General features: G+C 44.7%; 1 protein-coding gene across 2 annotated transcripts in view; it reads left to right on the top strand.

Moving 5' to 3' along the window:
* Positions 1-84: 84 nt before the first annotated feature.
* Positions 85-21,574, top strand: part of SH3YL1 (SH3 and SYLF domain containing 1) — a 46,711-nt gene continuing 25,221 nt past the window's right edge. For both annotated transcript variants that reach the window (XM_030844524.3, XM_060309588.2), the window contains exons 1-4: positions 85-268; positions 592-716; positions 16,588-16,698; positions 19,648-19,761. In XM_030844524.3, coding sequence (XP_030700384.1) covers position 716; positions 16,588-16,698; positions 19,648-19,761 — 226 coding nt within the window. In that variant the 5' untranslated portion in view covers positions 85-268; positions 592-715. The remainder of the gene's footprint in view (positions 269-591; positions 717-16,587; positions 16,699-19,647; positions 19,762-21,574) is intronic.

Here is a 21,574-nt window from a genome sequence, read left to right on the forward strand (position 1 = left end):
GGGAGGCGGCGCCGAGAGCCACCCCGAGGGCGGGGGGTGGGGCGCGGGGAGGGGAGGGATGGGGCGGGACCAAGAGCCACCTGGAAGGGGAGGGGCCCAATGGGGGAGAGCTGGGGTCACGCGCCTCTGCTGAGTGACCACCCGAGGGCAGGAGAGGGCGTAGCCCCGAGTCCCGGGGTTTTGGGGGCCACAGACTGAAGCCAGAGAGACGGGGCCTGATGGGTCCCCGAGTGTCCTCGGAGAGTAGGGAGTCAGTCCTGGGATTCAGGTGAGCGCCCGTCACCTGGGCCGCGCGGCCGAAGGTGAGGCCCGCGATCAGGGGCTGGGCGGGGTCCGCAAGGGCACCTCCTGGTACCCCGAGACCCCCGCCCCCAGTGCCCGGGTCGGAACCGCTGCGCAAGGTCCGTTCGGCGGCGGGACGGCCGCTGGGCTGCCCAGTTGTCGAAGCTGGGCTGCTTCAGCAGCCGCCCTGGGACCGGTGAGGGCGAGCGCACACCTCCCTTAGCTGCAGTTTTTATCCTGCGAATATGTGTAAAGTAGGTGCTTTGCCCCGGAAAAGCGGGTGTTTACCTGCTCCCTCACCTGTCTCAGGTGTGCACCTCGCTAGACCGGTCCCTGCCCTGGGAGGCGGAGCCGAGCGGGGAGGGCCTCTCCTCTTCCTGGGTAGGTGTCGGCAGCTCCAGGGGCGCCGGAACGGACCAGGCTCGGGGTCGCAAGTGAGTACGGGTGTCGGTGACGCCGCTGAACCTCACCTGGAATCGGGACCACCCCTTGCGCTATACAAAAGTTTTGCTGAGGAGTGTAAATCTTTGGTGAAAGAGGTAGAAACGATGTCTTTGGGAGTTTTTTGCTGTTGCGCATCTATTAACACTCAGTTATCCCACAACTGTTAAAAGTTAAGAGAAGCCAGCTCCCTGGACTCTCCACAAATGCGGTTGTGATTCAGGTTTGGCCCCAGTTGATTCAGTTCACAGAATGGCTCTTCTCGTTTTTAATTTTAGCGATTGTCATTCACTTCATTTGTAAATATCTAATATTTGAAAAGCCAAGTATTAGGCACTATCTTTTTTCGCTCCCGTCTGTTTTAGTGGAGGACACTCTGGACCTTTGTTGGACGGTTTGGGTTCAGCCTGGGCCTGGCTCGCGCAGCCGGAGGCAGAAAGCTGCCATTGTTTCCGGGCTCCCCAGGTGTAAGTGCCGGGCCCTCCACACCTCACCTGGCCCTGCCTGTGATCAGCCACAGTTCCGGGGAACCTCTTGGGGCAGAGTGGCCGCCTCCCTGGTGCTGTGAGCGCTGGACCTTGGATCTCTTTCCTTTACTGTGGTGGTTTTTCCTTGTGTAATGAAATAGGAAACTGCTCTGAACAGGTAGATGACCATAAGATAATGAGATTTACCCTGCTAGCTGGAAATGGGTTATTTTCACTTCATCTCAACAAATAGTTCTGTGTCACCACTGCTGCTGCTGAGGCTGAGTTGGAGAGAATGACACAGACAGGGGAACCCTGCCCACAGAGAGTAGGAATCTGATGGCCCCAGAATGTTCTACCAAAGGGGAGGAGGTTTTCAGGTTTTCTTTTGTATACAGAACATGCGTGTCCTGCATTTTTGTCCTCATGAGAGTTTTTATTGAGGTGTGGGAGATGCCTGAATTAATAATGGGTTAGTCAGAAACTCTGCACACACGCACCTCAGAGAAATAACAAGTCTCCATGGTGCCGTTTAGTTCTTTCTGTGGCCTGCTATTGGCATACCTGCGCAGTGACCAGCTGGAGGTTAAAATCAGTTGTTACTTCCATCCTGTTTATCATGCATAAACTAAGGAGAATTGGTTATCTGGTTTACAAATATTCTATTTAAACAGAGTTTCTTTAAAATGAGTTAATACTATCCCTCATCTTTTGTAAGATTAAAAAAATATTTAAAAGAAATCTGGGCTTATCAGGAGTGATTTGATGCTTTTCTTCCATTTAGGAAATTTTCTCAGGGGCTTTCTCACTGTTTAGAAAGAAAGATATGGTGTTTGGAAAGAGAACGCTGACAAGCGAGGGCGATGGTGCTGCCGTGACGCTGAGTGACCGGCGGTCACAGACGTCTTTCTACAAGTTGCCTTATGTGCAAGTGTGTCACGATAAGACATCATCCTGTGCAGTTGGAGACCTAAACACACGGAATTTTTATTTTCTTTGGGAGGAGTCCATTTTTCACAGTCACTGACCAGGTTAATGTGGCCTGTGTAGTCCTTCTCTGAGCCAGGATCACTCTTCAGTTTGAGAAAAGGTAACATGGTATAAGTCGAGGGGCTCCTTATGCTGGAAGTTATGGTTCTTGTCACTCCATGGTCTCTGTCCCCTGTCTGAATCCTGTGGTCAGGGGAACAAGAAAAGAGGCACAGGCCACGGTAATGTTTGGGGCTCAAATCATTAGTTTAGTTTGAAGTTTGGATTAGAAGGTTAATGACCTGACCAGAGAGACCAGTTTTGATTTCTAGAACTGACAGACTTTGTCTCCTTAAGACAAAGGAAGCAGTTAAACCCAGGCCACAGAGAGATAAGAATTAGTTTAAGAAACAGTGGTGTCCACCTAAAGGGGTGGGATAGGGAGGATGGGAGGGAGACAGAGGGAGGGGATATGGGGATGTATCTATATGTATAGCTGATTCACTTTGTTATACAGCAGAAACTAACACACCATTGTAAAGCAATTATACTCCAATAAAGATGTTAAAAAAAAAAAGAAAGAAACAATGGCCATAGTTATCAGGTGGTAGTGTCCGAGATGATAACGTCCTAATAAAGCTAAACTCAATATTTCAACGGCTTTCAAAAGATTACATAGATATATAAAGTTTCTTTTATTTTAGCTAAGGTTTATAGCCAAGATAAAAATTAATAAAAAATTTCCTATAGGTAGCCCTCTCCTAATTGAGACTCCATTAAGGAAAATAATATATTAGATGCTTGTTGACCAGAGGGAAAGTTTGGGAAGCGCTGAAGTCTGAAAACGCTGAGGTGTTGGGAGGGGCCTTTCCTCCCCCTGCTTCCCTTCTAGACTGCAGGGCTGGGCCGGAGACTAGCCACTTTTACCACCCGGGTGGCAGCTTACTCCAAATAGTTTCTGATGTCACTGTGGCCCCCAGTCACCCCAGCCCCGAGTTTACTGCCCCATGACCAATATGGGAATTATTTCTACATCTTAAGCTCATTTCAAGCTTTTGAGGTTTCTAAAGTAAAAATTTTCTCCTCAGTATTAAAAAAAAAAATCCTCTTAATTAAAAAAAAAAGTCTTAGTATGGAAATTTTCAAATATTTCAGTTACTTTTGAAAGAAAACTTTACATCTGTTTTCTTGGCTTGAGGTTTGGCATCCATCCTTCTCTTAGGAAGAAACTCAAATATTTATAGATGATTTGCTTTGCCTTGGAATTCAAGAGACTTAAGAATTTTATGCATGTTGAGATGCAAACCATGACTTAATAATGACCTTGTCTTCACAACTTCAGCACTATAATCATATCAACATTCTGAACAGACCGTGCCCCTCTGCCGAATGGTACAGCAGAGGAAAAGTGGATGAGCCATGATTTGATGCTGAGGACAGGAATTGAGGCTTGTCTCGAAATCGTTGTTATTACTTGTTGGCTCTGACGGAAAAATTCACCATTATACAACTATGACCTGGCAGTATGCTCATTAGAAATGTAATAGGATCTGTACTAGTCAAACAAATTAGCCAGGTTCTTCTGGAATTCAGCTGAACGTGAAGGTGTCCTCACCGTGACCATGTGACACCCAGCTCGCAGTGACGCAGGGCTGTGTCTAGCACTCAGGCTTAGGGATTGAGCTTTGTGGTCTGCAGGCATCCCGGGCTGCGTGTGAATTCCCCAGTCCAGTAGCTTTCCTTCCCATGTTTATAAAAGAGGCTCTGACCTTCCCTACACAGGATGTTTGCAATAGCAACTCTCAACTGTGGAATTTGCTTATTTAACTGGTTTAATTCTGCCTGGTTGATGGAGTTCAAAGTAGAAAGTCTTTTGGGGGTAAGGTTTATGTATCATTTACTGAGCTTTAGTTGCACGTGCCAGAATATCTGCTCCAAATTGGCTTTAGCAGGAAAGGATTTCACTGGTCCACGTGACTGAAGAGTCCGGAGCTGCTTGTGGCACCAGCTGTGGCCCAGCCCTGGGCTCAAGCAGTGCCGGCAGAGCCCAGGTCCTCTCTCCAACTCTAGTCAAGCGCTCCTCTGCATGGCTTTGCTCGCAGGCTCTCCCCAGTGGTGACAAAACCTTGCAGCAAGTCCAAGCAGAAGTGCCTGTGAAAGAGGCAGTTCCGGCAGCTCCCACACAAGCCCTTGGTCAGATGCTGACGTGGATCAGCCTTGGTTACAAAGCTCTGCTGTAGCACAAGGAGGACACTTGGTCTAATTCTGCAAATGCGTCCCCTTCAGGTGTGGCTTCCGTGGAAACAGACACACTGTGCTGGTTCCAAAAACCAGAGGCGTAGATGCTCAGTAGGAAAAGGAACCAATTTCCACTGAAGTTTATTAATTCAAGTCAGTGCGATGTACTGAGCACCTGGATATATGAAGAGGGCTCTACAGGGGCACAAAGCTTTGTGAAAAGCACTGCTTCTGACTGTAAGGATTGCAGCTGAGTGGTGGACAGCTGTGTGGGTAAGAGTCTCAAATCACAAGCTCGAGTGCTGGAAGTGTAAACATTCTATCGAGTCCTCATTTTCAGTCACGTCTCAGAGTGGGTGTTGAGAAGAAGCGTCAGGTGTGTGCTGCCTCTGCCCACTCAGATTTGCTTCTGGGTCTTCAGTTATCATTAGTTCTGAAGCTGCCCCTGCTGCACTCCCAGGGTCCTGGCACCCCAGCTCTGATGGGACAACAGGAGTTCCCTGCAAGCGGAGAGCTGGCTCTCCCATGCCTTCTGGGCTGAAGGGGTCCTGGCACCCCAGCTCTGATGGGACAACAGGAGTTCCCTGCAAGCGGAGAGCTGGCTCTCCCATGCCTTCTGGGCTGCAGGGGTCCTGGCACCCCAGCTCTGATGGGACAACAGGAGTTCCCTGCAAGCGGAGAGCTGGCTCTCCCATGCCTTCTGGGCTGAAGGGGTCCTGGCACCCCAGCTCTGATGGGACAACAGCAGTTCCTGCAAGCGGAGAGCTGGCTCTCCCACGCCTTCTGGGCTGAAGGGGTCCTGGCACCCCAGCTCTGATGGGACAGCAGGAGTTCCCGCAAGCGGAGAGCTGGCTCTCCCACGCCTTCTGGGCTGAAGGGGTCCTGGCACCCCAGCTCTGATGGGGCAACAGGAGTTCCCTGCAAGCAGAGAGCTGGCTACCCATGCCTTCTGGGCTGAAGGGGTCCTGGCACCCCAGCTCTGATGGGACAACAGCAGCTCCCTGCAAGCGGAGAGCTGGCTCTCCCATGCCTTCTGGGCTGCAGGGGTCCTGGCACCCCAGCTCTGATGGGACAACAGGAGCTCCCTGCAAGCGGAGAGCTGGCTCTCCCATGCCTTCTGGGCTGCAGGGGTCCTGGCACCCCAGCTCTGATGGGACAGCAGGAGCTCCCGCAAGCGGAGAGCTGGCTCTCCCACGCCCTCTGGGCTGCAGGGGTCTCCGTGGGGTGGGTGCCACTTGGCAGTGGGGCTGCTTGAGGCTTTTTAGACCAGTGTGCTTGTTGGTCTCCTGACACTCAGGCCTCCTTAGTTTGGGGTTTGGTTTGCTTTGCTTTTGTCCTACCTTTCCTGTGACAGCCTAGAAAGGACTATTTTAAGGTACTATGCCATCAACTTGTACCACGCTTCCCTCTCACCCTCCTCTCTCTCAAGATCTAGGAAATGTTACAGAGTCTGAGAGTCAGGGAACCTTTGCGCTTACTCAGCACATGTTCTTCTAAACCCACTGGGTTTTCTATGTAAATGAGCCTTTCCTAGTCCTCACAGGGTTTTGATCTTTAATTCCTAAAAGCAACAAATGCTTCATTCATTTAACAAATATTTATTGGGCACTTACTATATGTTATTATGGTGTGTGTTGGAGATATTACAGTTAATAAAATAGTCAACGTGCTTAACCTTATAGCACTTACATTCTAGAGAGGGAGATTAGGTTAGAACGATCAGATCAGATAGACAGATAGACAGACAGACAGGGTAGATAAAAGCCATGGTGTAGGCTAAATATGGTGGAAAAACTTTGAGGCGTGTTATCAATGAGCTATTACTTAGAGCATTTCTTTGGAGAAATGACCATAGGTGTTCAAGACTGGAAACAGAGAAACCACAGAGGAGGCGGCTAAACAGACACCACAAGAGCAGATATTCCTTGGGCCAGACTGGTGGCAGGGGAGCGGGTGAGAGGTAACCAGATTCTGAGCTTGTTGAACGTCTGTACTCCAGTAGGGCGTGCTGGTGGATTGGCACTGGGAATGAGAGCGATATGGAAGTTACAGTTGGCTCAGGTTTTGAGTGTGAGCTCCCTGATGGATGAAGCCTACCTGGAGAGGAAACTTGGGGAGCAGGCTGGAGAGGAGGTTAGGGCATCACTGTTAAGTCTAAATGTGATTAATTTGAGATGCTTACTTGGATACTTGATTTCAAGGTCCAATCAGTAATTGATACGGTGAGTCTGGCATTTAGGGAAAGGTTAAAGAATAGATCAGGCTTGGAGAATTATCAGATATAAATGGTGCTTAAAGTCACAGGACCTGAGGTGTGAGTGTGAATAGGAAAGGTGGAGCCTTGGGGAAGCTGAGAGGACCCTGAAGGGGCTGGCCTCCAATGCTTCGCTCCCTCTTGGAGGCTGTCGACGGGAAAAAAATGCACAATGTGAGAGTTGTGAGTTAAGTTTTATTTGGGGCAAAATGAGGACTGTAGCCTGGGAGACAGCCTCTCAGATAGTGCTGAGGAACTGCTCTGAAGAGACTGGGGTGGGGAGGCCAGTGTACACGTGATTTCGGTGAAGGGGGTACATGTAGTCAAGCACACAGTTTGGCAGACGTTCGCTGCCGGTCACAGCAGATGTCCCTATCAGTGATTCTAGTGCTTTTCTAGATATGAGAAAATGTGAGAAACTGTGCTCTTAAAATCTGCTCCTGACAAGATCTAAGTATCTGAAGGCCTGTTCTGCCAGTTCTTTCCAGAGCACAGAGGGCCTCATTCCTGAGCTCCGCCCTGAGCTCCTTTCAGGGTGTGTTGAAGGTCAGCGACTGCAGTGACCTCATCTTTGTAGAGTCAGATGGCAAGTGACAATTTTCAGTTGGCAAGACAGACGAAGGCAGTGTTAGCAACCTTGGCACTGCTGGGTCCTCTGGGGCCTCTCCCACAAGACATGGGGCCGGTGTCTTCCTTGCTCCTTGGGTCATCTGTTGTTTTGTGCAGCGCACGTGGTAAAGCTCTGCTCAGCCCCCAGGCAGGGATGGCCCCGGGGTGGGGGATCTTGCCAAATCTCAGGTCTGGTCTAAGATTTACGTACTCATGGTTTCAAGTAGAAGCGGTGTTTAAGGTTGATTTGGAAGAATGAGTGGAATTTTAAGAGGTCAGAGGTTGGCTTTTTTTTCCTCTAGGGCCAGGCAGCCCGTATATCAGGCTTTGAGGGCCAAGAGGAAAACTGAGGCTATGTATTGACACCTACGCAACAAGAGAGAAAACAATCTTCCACAAATTGTTACTGATGAAAACTGAATTATAATAATAATTGAGAACTTTTTTTGTAATCCAAATCTTCTGGTGGGTAGAATGGGATTCTCTTTATGGGAGAACGTTTTCACCTTGAGTTCACTGTTCAGCGCCCCTCGTCACGACAGATCATAAATGTTCAGCTATCAATGCTGATCTAGGATGGGATTTTACCTGTTTCATCTTTGGAAGTGTGTTCTCACATAAAATATTCTTCTTTTGATTCATTTTTTTCAACCAGCCGTTCCCATGGGAGAACAGTGCGTGGCTGGGTGTGCCCGAGTCCTCGGGGCCTCTGAGCTCCCGACGCCCCTTCCGTACGTGCTCTGGGCGGGGCTGTGGGGCTCCTGTAAGGGGCTGATGCCGAGTTCCCTCGGGGAGCAGTGAGAGGCCATCTGGCGAGCCCGTTTGGCCAGAGGCCCAGGAAAGCCCTCTCGGAGTCCTCTCCACAGCCCCCCGCACTCAGAAACCAGAGGCCCCACTGCTCTGAGGACTCCTGCCCCTGCCGCCCCCAGAGGGAGCCCAGCCTGGTGGCGCGCAGCTGTCCGCCGTCCTCGGGCTGAGCGACAGCTTCTCCAAGGAGGGCTGCATCTCCTCACCTTTGCCCCCGACCCGAGGACTGGCCCTCAGCCGAGGGCGCCACACAGAGTGAATAGCTCCCACAGTGAACATCCCCTCTTTGACCCGCAGTGTGCGTCCCACCTGCCGTTGGACTCTGCCTGCCACACCTCTTCCGGCCAGAGGCATGACTCGGGCGCAATGAGGAGGGTGCAGGAAGGGGCCTATAGCATCAAGTTTTCAGGCACGTGCTAATAGGAGCACTTGGTACAGCAAAGATCTATCTTTTTATCCATTTTAACCTCTAATAAAACGGCAAAACTACTGCTTTGCTCTTTTAGAAGGACCTGCAGGTAGTGTATTAGGAATGCTGTGTAATCAAAGGGAAGGGTATTAACATGTGGTGTGTTATATTTTATGTGTTTTCACCCGGTTATCCACCTCCCCAAACTAATTAAGTGATTAGAATGTATATAAAGCAAGTCTAGTCCTAAGTTAGAAAATAAAAATTACAGATACTTCTCCGTCTTTCTTCTGCAGCGAATACCATGGAGGGATGAGAAATCATTTTTAAGCATAATAAGCAGGGTTATGTCAGCGGCAGCAGCAAGCCCCCAGATCTCGATTTCTTCGCACAAGAAGAGTTGTGCTGGGCAGCTTCCCCCGTGTTCTGATCCAGGGTTCTCCATCCCTCCCACTGTGGCTGCACCCTGGAGACCCCTTCAGGCAGCCCGTGATAGGAAGGGAGGGTGCAGAAGACGCTCCTTCCCACTATTTGGGCGTAGAAGCGACATCCATTACTGTCTCTTGGCGGCAGCTCCCGGGACCAGCGCTGTGCTGACGCGGGAAGCACACGAGTGTGTGGGAAACTAGCTAACACGGGAGACCCCCTGCATGCGACTTGTTCATTCCATAAAGAGTAAGGTTACATCATCTTAGATCCCAACAGAAATTAAGAGAGGCCTCATCTAGTCCTATGCCAGGTATCAAAGCACATGCGTTACAAATGGACAGTGCACGTTAGTCGGTTTTCTAGTCGCACTCGGGTTGCCTTGCTGATCGCCAGCTCGGTACCTCCTTTGTAGCGATCCAGAGGAGGAGAGGCGGGCTCCCATCGAGGCTGTTCACACCGGTTGTGGTTTTCGGAAGCCGTCAATTGTGTCAATACCATATCGGAAACTTGGAAATGCCCCCTACCGTGCACACTTTTTCTTGCTCACTGTGGAATACCAAAACCAACTGTATGTCATTAGCTTGCTACTGACATTAGTCAAGTCATGACTAACAGCCACTTCCATAAAATGTACTTTAAAGGCCGAAGTATCTACATAAATATGTTCACTTGGAATTGTTCTACGTTGTATTTTTCCTAAGACCTTCTAAATCCAGACTGTATAACCAAAGCATTGAGAATAGGAAAAGTTTAAAGACCACTAGTAAATTGACATAATTTTAAATGGATGTGTTAAGATTCCTTCCCTATTTAAAGATTATGTGCTTCTGAGAATTTTTCCGTGTTCATCTTTGTGTTTCATATTCACCATCGCAAGTGAAAGTAGAGAACCAACAGTAGCAGCTTTTCAGTATCTCAGTACCATCGTCAAAATGGGACAGTGTGATTTTAAACAAATACATGATCGAGAAGATGAAGAGCAACTTTATGTTAGTTCCTAAAAATGCAAATTTCAGAATTGTCAATGGTATACAAATGCATATAATAACAACTGAATATTTAGTGTATAGCCACTCACCAAATCCCTGTCCTCTGAATTATGTGTGTGTGTGTGTGTGTTGTGCACACGCTCGCACATGCGTGAGGGAGGGGAGGCTGTGTGTGCTCTCTTGTTTGTGTAAAACATAAGGGTACATTTTTCACTTTTCTACACCTCTTCATGCAAGACATGTTGGCTGTGAGAGGTCAGATTTTAAACAAAAGACAACTTATGGAGTAATTATTCATAATATACATATTTTTTTACAGCTGGAGTCATACGTTTCCACTAATATATTAAATATTTAATAGTACAGGATTCAATTTATGCTGAGCAGTCTTTGTTCTGTAATATTTCAGACATACAAAGGACTATTGAGAATAACAATTTTTACATCCGTGACTTACTATGCACAGCCTAAGGGAAAATGTACAAGTTTCCAGTAAGCTTCCTATATAAGCCTTCCCCCGGGCCACCCCACCCCCAAATCAAGTATCATTTTACTTTATCTTTATATATAAATATTTGTATAACATTTATGTAAATGTTTACATAAATGTGTGACACCCTATATATCTTTATGCAACTTGTTTTTGCTGTCAATATTACTCACATTTTGCCATGTTGATACAGTAGATCTAGTTTATCTGAAGTTCTGTATAGAATACAATTTTAATACTACACCAAACTAGATATATCCGTCCTCCTCTTGAGGGACGTTTGTCTCCTGTTTGAATATATTTATTTCTTTGTGCTGTTAAAAGCCCTGCCTCGGTGGCTGGGCTGCCGCAACAAGTTACCACAGACTGGTCGGCTTACAACAGACACGCCCTCTCCCGCGTGGAGGCTGCCCGTGGGGCGTCAGCCGGGCCGTGCTTGGAGGGACGCACCCCTCCAAGAGTCCTGCCTTCTCTCCCCCAACTCCTGGGGCCCCAGTGCTCCTGGGCTTGTGGCCGCATGGTCCAGCCTCTGCCTCTGTGGCCACGTTGCCTTCCCCTCCTCTCTGCATCTTCCCCTTTCTGTCTCCTTAAGGACTTAGGGGCCCCTGGGTAGTCAAGAATGATTAACTTAATTACGTCTGCAAAGACCCTGTTTCCAAATAAGGTCCCTTTCACAGGGTCCAGGTAGACGTGAATTTGGGGGCCACCATTCAGCCGGGCAGCCAGTGCCTCTGAGCACGTCCAGGAGTAGAATTGGTGGGTCATCTCCAGCTGTCCTCAGAACAGCTCCCACAGCAGCTGCACTTACTCACGTCCCCAGCAATGGGACAGAGGCTTCCCTATGTGCCCCTGCACAACCTACACATGCTCATTGGCAGGCTTTTATAATTTCCGTCAACCTAAAGGACAAGACACGGTAATGCATTATGGTCTAGCTTTGCATGTCCCTGGCTTCTAGGGAGTTTGATCAACTTTTCATATATTTATTGGCCATGGAGGTTTCCTTTTCTGTGGATTAACTAATTGAACACTTTGCCCCATTTTCTATAGTGATTTCATATTTTTATTGATATTAAAAGATCTGTATATATTCTGGGTGTGGTACATATATACAATGGAATATTACTCAGCCATAAAAAAAGAATGAAATCATGCCATTTGCAGCAACATGGATGGACTTAGAGACTGTCATACTGAGTGAAGTGAGTCAGACAAAGAAAGACAAACATATGATATCACTTATATGTGGAATCTAAGAAAAGGGTACAAATGAACTTATCTCTAAAACAGAAAAAGTTACAGATGTAGAAAACAAACTTATGGTTACCAGGGGTTGGGGGGGAGGGATAAACTGGGAGATTGGGATTGACATATACACACTACTATATATAAGACAGATAACTAATAAGCACCTACTGTATAGTACAGGGAACTCTACTCGATACTCTGTAATGGCCTATATGGGAAAAGACTCTAAAAAAGAGTAGATATATGTATATGTATAACTGATTCACTTTGCTGTACACCGAAAACTAACACAACATTGTAAATCAACTATACTCCAATAAAAATTAAAAAAAAAAATAAAACAGAAATGGAAGAAGCAAAATGTCCAGAACTAAAGAAGGATTTAAGAATTCAACTTGAAGAATCCTAAATTTTAAATAACAAACGAAAAAGTAGAAGATACTAAAGATATGATAGAAATACAAATTGAAAAATTCAAATTGATTTGTAATTATAATAAATCAATTAACCATAAATCATATCAATCATAAACGTAAATAAATTTAAAATTTCTGTATTAAAAAATAAAAGATCTTTATATATTCTGGATTCTAAATCTCTGTCACTTATGTTTATGACAAATATCTTCCAATCTGTGGCTTATATTTTTATTTTTTAAATGTATGTTGATACAACTTTTTAAACTTTAATGTAGTTGAATGTATCTGTAGTTTCCTGTTATTGTTGTGCCTTGTTTGTAGCATTCCTCCATCCTTGAATCATAAAGATATTCCCTATTCTTTTTATTCTAAAAGTACTAAATTTTGCTTTTAATATTTAGGCGTTCAATTACATTGAATTTTTTTGTGTGTGTATGATGTGATATGTAATCTAATTTTATTTTGTTTTCCTTTGAATGACCTAAAGTCCCAGAATAATTTGTTAATCTACCATGTCATCTCTCTCATATATTTTTAAATATATGAGTATATATATATATATATATATATATATATATATATATTCCTTTCTTGCTTTTGTCATGAAGGTAGCATTTTTAATTAAGTGCTGTGGATCATTCAATAAATTGTGTTGTATAATTTTAAAATATTAGGTTCTCACTTCATATCCTATACCAATGCAAGTTTGAGGAGGGTCAAATATTTAATGTAAAATAAAAGCTCTGGAGGAAGAAAATTTAGAATAATACTTGTATAATTTTTTTAAAGGCCTTTAGTCACAATAATAGAAAGATTATAATGGTAGAAAGCTCAGAGAGATATTGCCATATAAATAAAAACAAATACTGAAAAACTATACATAAAAGTATGAAAACAAGAAGCTGAGATACAAACTTGTGACATGATTAAAATTATAGACAAAAGGAGTATGGTACCAGAAAAATAAGCAAAGAACATGAACAGAAAATATGCAAAACAAAATGTAAACAAACAATAAAAATTTGTCATCCTTTCTGATGTGCACACTTTGCCTCGACCAGCTTCCCCAGTAACAGTACGAATTTTTTATGGTAATACCCAGTGGTTCTAAGGTTGGATAGTAATTTTAGAAGGTGATTTGATAATGGAATAAAAAGCTAGACATTTTTTATTTTTTTCAGTCATTAATTCCAACTCCTAAGATTCTCTCAAGATAATTACCATCGAACAGTGGTATCACTAAAAACTAAAAAAGGAAATAATCTCCTTGTTTAGCAATAGGAACCAACTGAAGCACACACTAAAATGCAGACAGTAGTATTGGTGAGTATTAGTAGTAGGGATGCCTTTTTTCTTCAATATTTGTGTATCTATATTTTTCCTTTATTGTTACAATGCACTTATGCCATAATTTCTGGTGGTTCAAAAAATATAGAAAAATTTTCAGGGACTTCCCTGGCGGTCCAGTGGTTAAGACTCCATGCTTCCAGTTCTGGGGGCATGGGTTCAATCCCTGGTCGGGGAACTAGGATCCGACATGCCACGTGGTGCGGCCAAAAAAAGAAAAAAACAATTTTTCCTCATAGTTGGGCCTTTTGCACTATGAATTTGAACAGTAATTCTCCCATAATTTCTGGTTCTTTTATGGTTTGACTTTTGGTTGTTTTTTTTTTTTTTTTTCTTTTTTTGCGGTATGCAGACCTCTCACTGTTGTGGCCTCTCCCGTTTGGGACCGAGCACAGGCTCCGGACGCGCAGGCCCAGCGGCCGTGGCTCACGGGCCCAGCCGCTCCACGGCATTGTGGGATCTTCCCGGACCGGGGCACAAACCCATGTCCCCTGCAACGGCAGGGGGACTCTCAACCACTGTACCACCAGGGAAACCCTGACCTTTGGTATTTTAAATCATCAATGCATTTGGAGTTTATTGTTATGTAATGTGAAACTGTGGATGACTTTTTTCCCCCAAAGGACCACTATTTTTTGTGTACAACAGCTTTTCCACAATGATTTCAGGTGCAATATTTATCATATATTAAATTAATTTATATATTTGGGCCAATTTCTGAATTTTTTTAATGGATTTATATTTATTTATTTATTTTACTTATTTTTTAATTTTTTTTGGCTGTGTTGGGTCTTCGTTGCTGCGCGCAGACTCTCTCTAGTTGCGGCGAGTCAGGGCTACTCTTCGTTGCGGTGCACAGGCTTCTCATTGTGGTGGCTTCTCGTTGGGAGCACGGGCTCTAGGTGCGTGGGCTTCAGTAGTTGTGGCACGCGGGCTCAGTAGTTGTGGCTTGCAGGCTCTAGAGTGCAGGCTCAGTAGTTATGGTGCATGGGCTTAGTTGCTCCGCAGCATGTGGGATCTTCCCAGACCAGGGCTCGAACCTGTTTCTCCTGCATTGGCAGGTGGATTCTTAACCACAGTGCCACCAGGGAAGCCCTGAATTTTCTATTTTGTCAAACTGATTTTTCTGTCTGTATTTACATCACTAAGAGGTAAATTATTGAGGCTTTATAATATGTTAAACCAGAGCTTATCCCCTTCATTCTTCTTCTTTCACACATTTTCTTCTGGCTTTTCTTGCTTATTTTTCCATATGAATTTGGGAACTGCTTTGTTTAGTAGTTATGAATTTGATTTCATTTTTTAAAAAGTAGAAAAACCATCATAAGAAAATTGAAAAGACAAATGGCAAAGAGGAAATCAATGTTTGTAACTCGTATTCTAGAAAAAAAGGTTAATTCCCTTAATATACAAATCAATAAGGAACAGAGAAATACCCTCTATAAATGGACAAGAAATAAAAAAAAAAAGATTTGACAGAAATGGAAAGATATTCAGTATTACTCATCATAAAAAACAAAAGTACACTGAGAGCTTCATGACAAAGAAACTGGTACTGGAATTGCCACTTGCCGTAAACAACCAGAAACTGGGGAAAACATATGGGGCATCTGTTTTCATGTTGGACGACAGGCGAGTGGGTCTAGGATCCCAGAGGAGAGGGGAAATTGAGGTGAAGTCCACAATTGCCCGTTTTTCTGCCTGGACCACTTTCCAAGCTGCAGCACAGGGAGGGAAGCCCACCGTGGCCTGGGTTCTTTCTGAATGGGAGAGACAAATTGAGTTTGGAGAGGCTGAGCAACTGGAGTTTACAGAGCAGATTCCCAGAGGAGAGTGAATCAGAGATGGAAAGAGCTCCAGAGATCTGCAGTCCTTGGCTGCGCAGGAAGCATTGTGTGAAGGGGACACTTTCAGGGCGGGGCAAAGAACGGCTCTCAGGAAGCTGTGAGGCAAACAGTCCTCAGAGCTTATGCAGCGCTGGGAGCGGCAGTTCCAACCAGCCGAGTGGAGAGAGTGTGTCACATCCGAGGACGTTCAGGGGACAGCCCAGAGTCACTGGTAACTGCAGGCCTGGCACCGAAGACTACACACTCCAAGCGAAACATAAAAGCAAGCCTTGGAAAGGCTGAGCTGATCTGCAAGTGACTCCCTGGCGCCAGCACAAACGCAGCAACACTGTTTAAATAAGACAACAATATCTAGATCCTCAACATGGCGGTGTTCATAGTTCTAGCAACCACCAAATTTCACTAGCAATGGGCAGAAACAGTAAAACATAACCCATAACTAGGAGAAAAGTCAGTCAAAAAACAGACCCAGAAAGGGCAGAGATGATGCAATCATCAGACAAGGATATAAAAACACTTTTTAAAATATGCTCAAGGACTGAAAGAACAACAAAAACACAATGAGGATAGAAATGGAAAGAATGAAAACAGCCAATGGAAATTTCACAATCTTTGAAATGAAAAATTCATCTGATGGTCAGAACAGCAGGATTTATATTGAAGCCTCTTGATTTCTTTGACTCTTCTGGTTCCTTGTCCTGTGATAAAGGAATGGTCCATCCCACATACTTCAGAGCTGGAAAGATTATGTGAGCATCGCTAGGATGAATAAACCTTCCTCTGAGTTTATGAATACCCAACCAATGCTGAAAACATAGAATGCTATACAAATGCAAATGTTCATTAACTGAAGTAATCACTCAATTCCTGAGTCTACTAGAATTTTACTAATATGGAAAATCTGTGCAGACAGGTCAAACATTTTCAACAAAATAGTCAAATATATTAAATTTTGTATTATCTGTTATAGACGGTAGTAAAATACATCTTTTGTTCATTCTTAACATTTTAATATTTTTTGTTAATATTGTGCTGAGTTAAGAATTACAGGGAAAAGATACATAATTGGGAGACTGGACCAGATTTTAAGATCCTTTAGAATTCCATGATTTTATAATTTCTGAGATTTTGAGAGTTTAGGGTTTCCCAATCTTAGTGAATTTAATTTAGTAGGAAAATAAAGATGAAATGATCAATAAATAAGGATTTTCAGTTTATTTCCTTTGTCTGGTAGGATACAATTTGATAATGCTTAATTGTGTATGAAAAAATGAAATTACAACAAATTTCTAACTTCTATTTAGTAGATCTCTTCATTAAAATCATTTTTTTAATCTTTCAGTGAATAACCCTATACCTTCCAATTTGAAATCTGAAGCAAAGAAGGCTGCTAAAATTCTAAGAGAATTCACAGAAATAACTTCCGGAAGTGGACCTGATAAGATCATTCCTGGTAGGTAAATGAAATACATACTTTCACTTCTACATCTGCTCTGTTTCTTAAATTACCTTTGCAACCCTTGACTCACACAGGTCCTCAGACCACCTTTCTCCTCTGGGCCCGTCGTCCCGGCTGGTGTCCTGGGCAGCCCCCTCTCCTCCTCCGCTCTGCAGGGCCCATGGCCCTAAGTACCCTGTGTCCGTTTCCACTGCACGTTCCCCAAACTCACAGGTCCTTATCCTCAGTTTCTGAGGACTTTGGCAAACTCATCTTGCAAACTCACCGGCTAATCTCATAAATAAATTTTAGTTTTGTGTTTTTCCTTTCTAGGTAAGATAGTTATACTTTATAGTGGTTTAAGAAGACTAATCAATGATTCCCAGCACAGCTGCACATCTGTATTCCCTGGGTCATTAAAGTGCAGTTCCTAAACTCCCCCGACCTGCTGAATCAGACCCTGGGAGCAGCGTGGCCAGGAGTGAGATTTTATCGCGTCTCTAATGTGATTCTCCTGTAGTCAGGCTGACCACGCAAGACCTGGCCCAGAGGCCAGCCTTTGGGAGCCACTGTCTGTTCGTTACTAGTACCAGTTATTCCTAAAGGTGTTTCGGAGAATACCTGTCTGATGCAGACACTCACACGCAGACTAGCCCAGGCAGCTGCGGGCTGATCTCCCTCTTAGTGAATAACTCATCCTGCATTAGAGAAACCAGTTTAATTCCTTAAGCCAGATTTTCTGAAGTTATTTAACAGACCTTTAAGGGTTGTAAAAATTTCTAATTTGTTGTTGTTATGGTAATAATACGAAGTGTCGTTATTTTGGCCCAGCCACTCCTCCCATCTTAAGAAAACAGCGCTTCATAGAGCCTTGCTCCTTTAAGGCAGGTGGCCACATCTGGGCATCTCCTGGGAGCTTGTTAGAAACGCAGGGCCTCAGGCTCCACTTCAGCCTGATGAGTCAGAATCTGCATTTCTCACGAGATCTCCAGAGGGTCACATGCACGTACAAGCTAGAGAAGCACTGTGTAACACTTGAAGAAAATTCAACCGGAAAAACGCAATTTTCTGTAGCTGTCTTCTGAAGCAGGAGACAGAAGACGTTTCTCAACATACAGCAGCATCTACATACATGTCAGGCTAGCCCAAGTTACAGATAAGCTGTATTTCCTACCATAAAAACTTTGGGGTATGGATTATTTCTCGTGGATTTTGTCCAGCAAAATTCTGCCTTGCCTTTATTCTGCTTCCAGTCAAAGGCCACCCGACTCCCTTTCACTGGGTGTAGCTCAGAAAATGAAAACCCGTTTACACAGCAGCCTGAATAAGAGCGAAGGCCCGCAGGGGTGCGGGCTGTGTGTCTGATGGAAGCCAGGGAGGCCGCAGCTGCCGGATGACCAAGCCTCGTCTGTCCTTGGGATGAGTAGGGAGGGCCCATTACGCGTACATTAAAGCTAGGGAGGTGTATTACGTGATAGGAGATAAAATCTAAAAAATATTTGAAAACAAAATGCCCAGACCTTTAGACTTTCTTAGGCTGTGAGTTCACAGTCATCTGGTGTGAGGGGCTCTGAGACTAAGTGAAACCCAGTTTAGAGAGTAAATCTGCAATCAGTGCACCTACGTTACAAATGAAGAGCTAATTGGACAATTATTCAGGGATTATTGGTATTTTAATGTCCCGGAATCAGGGTGGATAAGATATAAAAACACACCTGACATTTGAACTATGTTCATTTTAAAAATATACTTCTGTTATACCTAATGTTTCTGAAGAGAGGCACTACTCACTGTAACAGCACTGAGAATGGCGTGTGAGGCTATTCTGCCAACATGTGTTGTATAAACAAACCTACCTGATGTACAATGAAGCTGTCAGCATCAGTACCGTGTGTCACACCCTTTAGAACACGAGCTAAGGCACACTTAGGTGATGACCGTCCGAGAGAAGAGAGCCTTACTTCTAAACCTTGTTCAAGTACCAAGAGCTCCAGGAATGGTCTGTGTGTTACCCTCCTCGTGCTCTTGGTTGAACCGTCTCTGAGAGTCTGTTATTAATTTAAATTTTGAAATGGTGTGCATAAGTGTATTAGAAATTTAGTGTTTCCTAGGGACACCTACAAAGCCTTTTTTGTGTATTTGAGTACACTGTCTGGTTTGACTTCCTTGACAGAATATTTGACTAAAATGATGGTAAATTAAACTACCTTAAAAGTAACATTGGGATCCAAGAATAATTTCCAATGTTTAGGCTTCCTTTGTTATTTGAAAGATGTACTATTGTGTAAATAGATCCACAGACTAGTAAGGCACTGTGTTTAGTGGCTACCTATGTTAATAACCTTCCTTTTGTGTAACAAACTTCCCTGAAATGTGGATAAACCAATATTTTGTAAATTGAATTATATTTTCAGTGCACTGGTAGTTATGTGTTATTCGAATACTGATCAGATCACTTTATAAAGTCAAAAAATGTTTTTAAGTGGCAAAATCATTTAATTTTCCTGGTTTTGAATCCAGATTTTCATATTAATAGAAGCTGAACTCAACAATGTGGCTCTAAGTTCAAACGTCCTGCTGCACACTGCATGTCAGTCACTTTTGAAGTTTCTCCTTAACACTATGTAGGTCTTAATTTCTTTGAAGATACTTTTGTAACTTTTAAAATTATAAATAATGTTGTAAATTAATTGAAATCTCCAAATTATTTGTCCTGCTACTAGATATCACTACAGTCTCATCCCAGTGTCTCATTTCTTGTGTCCATTGCAGGATTCTGAGCGCCTGCCCTGTTGGGTTAGGGCCACCGAAGGCTTCAGGCTTCTCTGTCCTGGGGCGGTTTCCTCGCAGTTCCCTGTGCCGCTGAGGCTATAGGGAGGCCCTGGTCCCTGGGAAGCAAACCTGCGTGCACAGGCCTGCTGAGCTGTCACCTGCCGGGCGCTCACCTGTCTTCATCTTTTGCAGCACACGTCATTGCCAAAGCCAAGGGCCTGGTGGTCCTGTCTGCGATAAAAGCTGGGTTTCTGGTCACAGCGAGAGGTGGCAGTGGGATCGTGCTGGCACGCCTTCCAGATGGAAGTAAGCTAGCCTCCCTTCACTGGGAGGGGCAGAGAATCCTTGTCCCTTTTTTGTTCTGTTTCCACTATAAACAGGTTTTGTAGGGAGAGAGACAGGTTTTCCGGTGCCGCCTGGACTACCTTCCTTGGGCCGCTCCCTCCGTTTTCTCTGTGGTCAGACGACCCGTGAGACTCAAAATATCAGAAGATGGGGCCCCCGTCTTTACACACTTTGTTGTCCTCCCATGGAGCATATGCTAAACATTGACACTGTATTTCTGTTGTTACATACGCATTCCTATTCCTCAGCTTCACCTTCAGTTGCTTTCTTTTGTTTTATGGAAGCTTTTCTCCCCCATTGTTCCTGTGTGGGATCTTAAAAGCTGAAACATTTTAAAGAATATCCCCAGGGCAGAATCATATCAAGATCAGTATAATTTGGTTTTACTTTCTGGGGCGAAATCTAATACTTGATTTTTCAGACATGACATCAAAATATGTTTGCTTGAATCCCAAGAACCAACATATATAATATTTAAAATGTGTGTGGGTGTGTCATAACCAACTAAAAGGCTTTTATATGAATTTAACATTTGCTGTTCAGTTATATAATTGAACACATTTTTCTGTTAATAGCTCTTTTTAGTGTAGATAATTTAATTTTATTTTGAGGGAGAACACGGGCCATCCACTGACAGGAGATACACCCGGCATTTGGGGGGCGCACAGCCCCGGAACTTGAGTCAGCAGGATTTGTTGTCCCCTGTGAGGCGTCCCTACAGCAAATGAGAGTTTGCCCCTGAGGTGGTTCAGATTTCATAGCTCTGGGCTTGGCTACGAAACAAAAAGTGACAACATTCTCTTCTTCTCAAGAAAAGAAGCATTACGCAAATTTTCGTGGGCAGATTCCCAGCAGTACAACCAGACAAGTAGGCACACTCAAATCGAGTCCACCGTGAGATGGGCTCTGCATCTGCAAGGAGCCCCCAGCCCTGCAGGTCCGAATGGTCATGGACCGGTGACCGTCAGAAAAGGGGGAGGAGCCGTCGACACCTGGGGCTCCTATCAGAACCTCGGGTGGACCTTCCTACTTAGATACCTAAGTTTCTGTCTCCCATCTTCCCAAGTAGCTGCTGGTCACTCTTCAGAGGGTAATATAATATGTGCCCAGTGGGGCACAGCAAATCCCCAGACCCTGGCCAGGTGGGCAGTTTGTTTTTCTTTTAGAAATTAATCACTTTTAATAGTTTTTTTTTTTAAGATGTTAGGGGTAGTTTATTAATTAATTTATTTTTGCTGTGTTGGGTCTTCGTTTCTGTGCGAGGGCTTTCTCTAGCTGTGGCAAGCGGCGGCCACTCTTCATCGCAGTGCGCGGGCCTCTCACTATCGCGGCCTCTCTTGTTGCGGAGCACAGGCTCCAGACGCGCAGGCTCAGTAGTTGTGGCCCACGGGCCCAGCCGCTCTGCGGCATATGGGATCCTCCCAGACCAGGGCTTGAACCCGTGTCCCCTGCATTAGGAGGCAGACTCCCAACCACTGCACCACCAGGGAAGCCCAGGTGGGCAGTTTTTAAACAGGGACAGTCCCTAACGTAGGAAGTGGAAAATAACTTTGAGATTATGAGACATTAATTTCTGTAATCAAAACCCCTCTAAGCCCAGATAGATTAGTTCTGGGTATATTCAAGCACTAGCCTGTCATCTAGAATACATGGTAGCAAGAAAAATTAGGCTTAGGTAGCTGCTGGGCATTTTCAGAAAGTACTTCATCTAGACTATCCACCCACCCCCCAGTTATTTTTTCTAGACTTGTTTAGCACAATTGTGTCCAGATCA

The sequence above is a fragment of the Globicephala melas genome, chromosome 12, assembly GCF_963455315.2.
Source record: "Globicephala melas chromosome 12, mGloMel1.2, whole genome shotgun sequence".
NCBI classification, from domain to species: Eukaryota; Metazoa; Chordata; class Mammalia; order Artiodactyla; family Delphinidae; genus Globicephala; species Globicephala melas.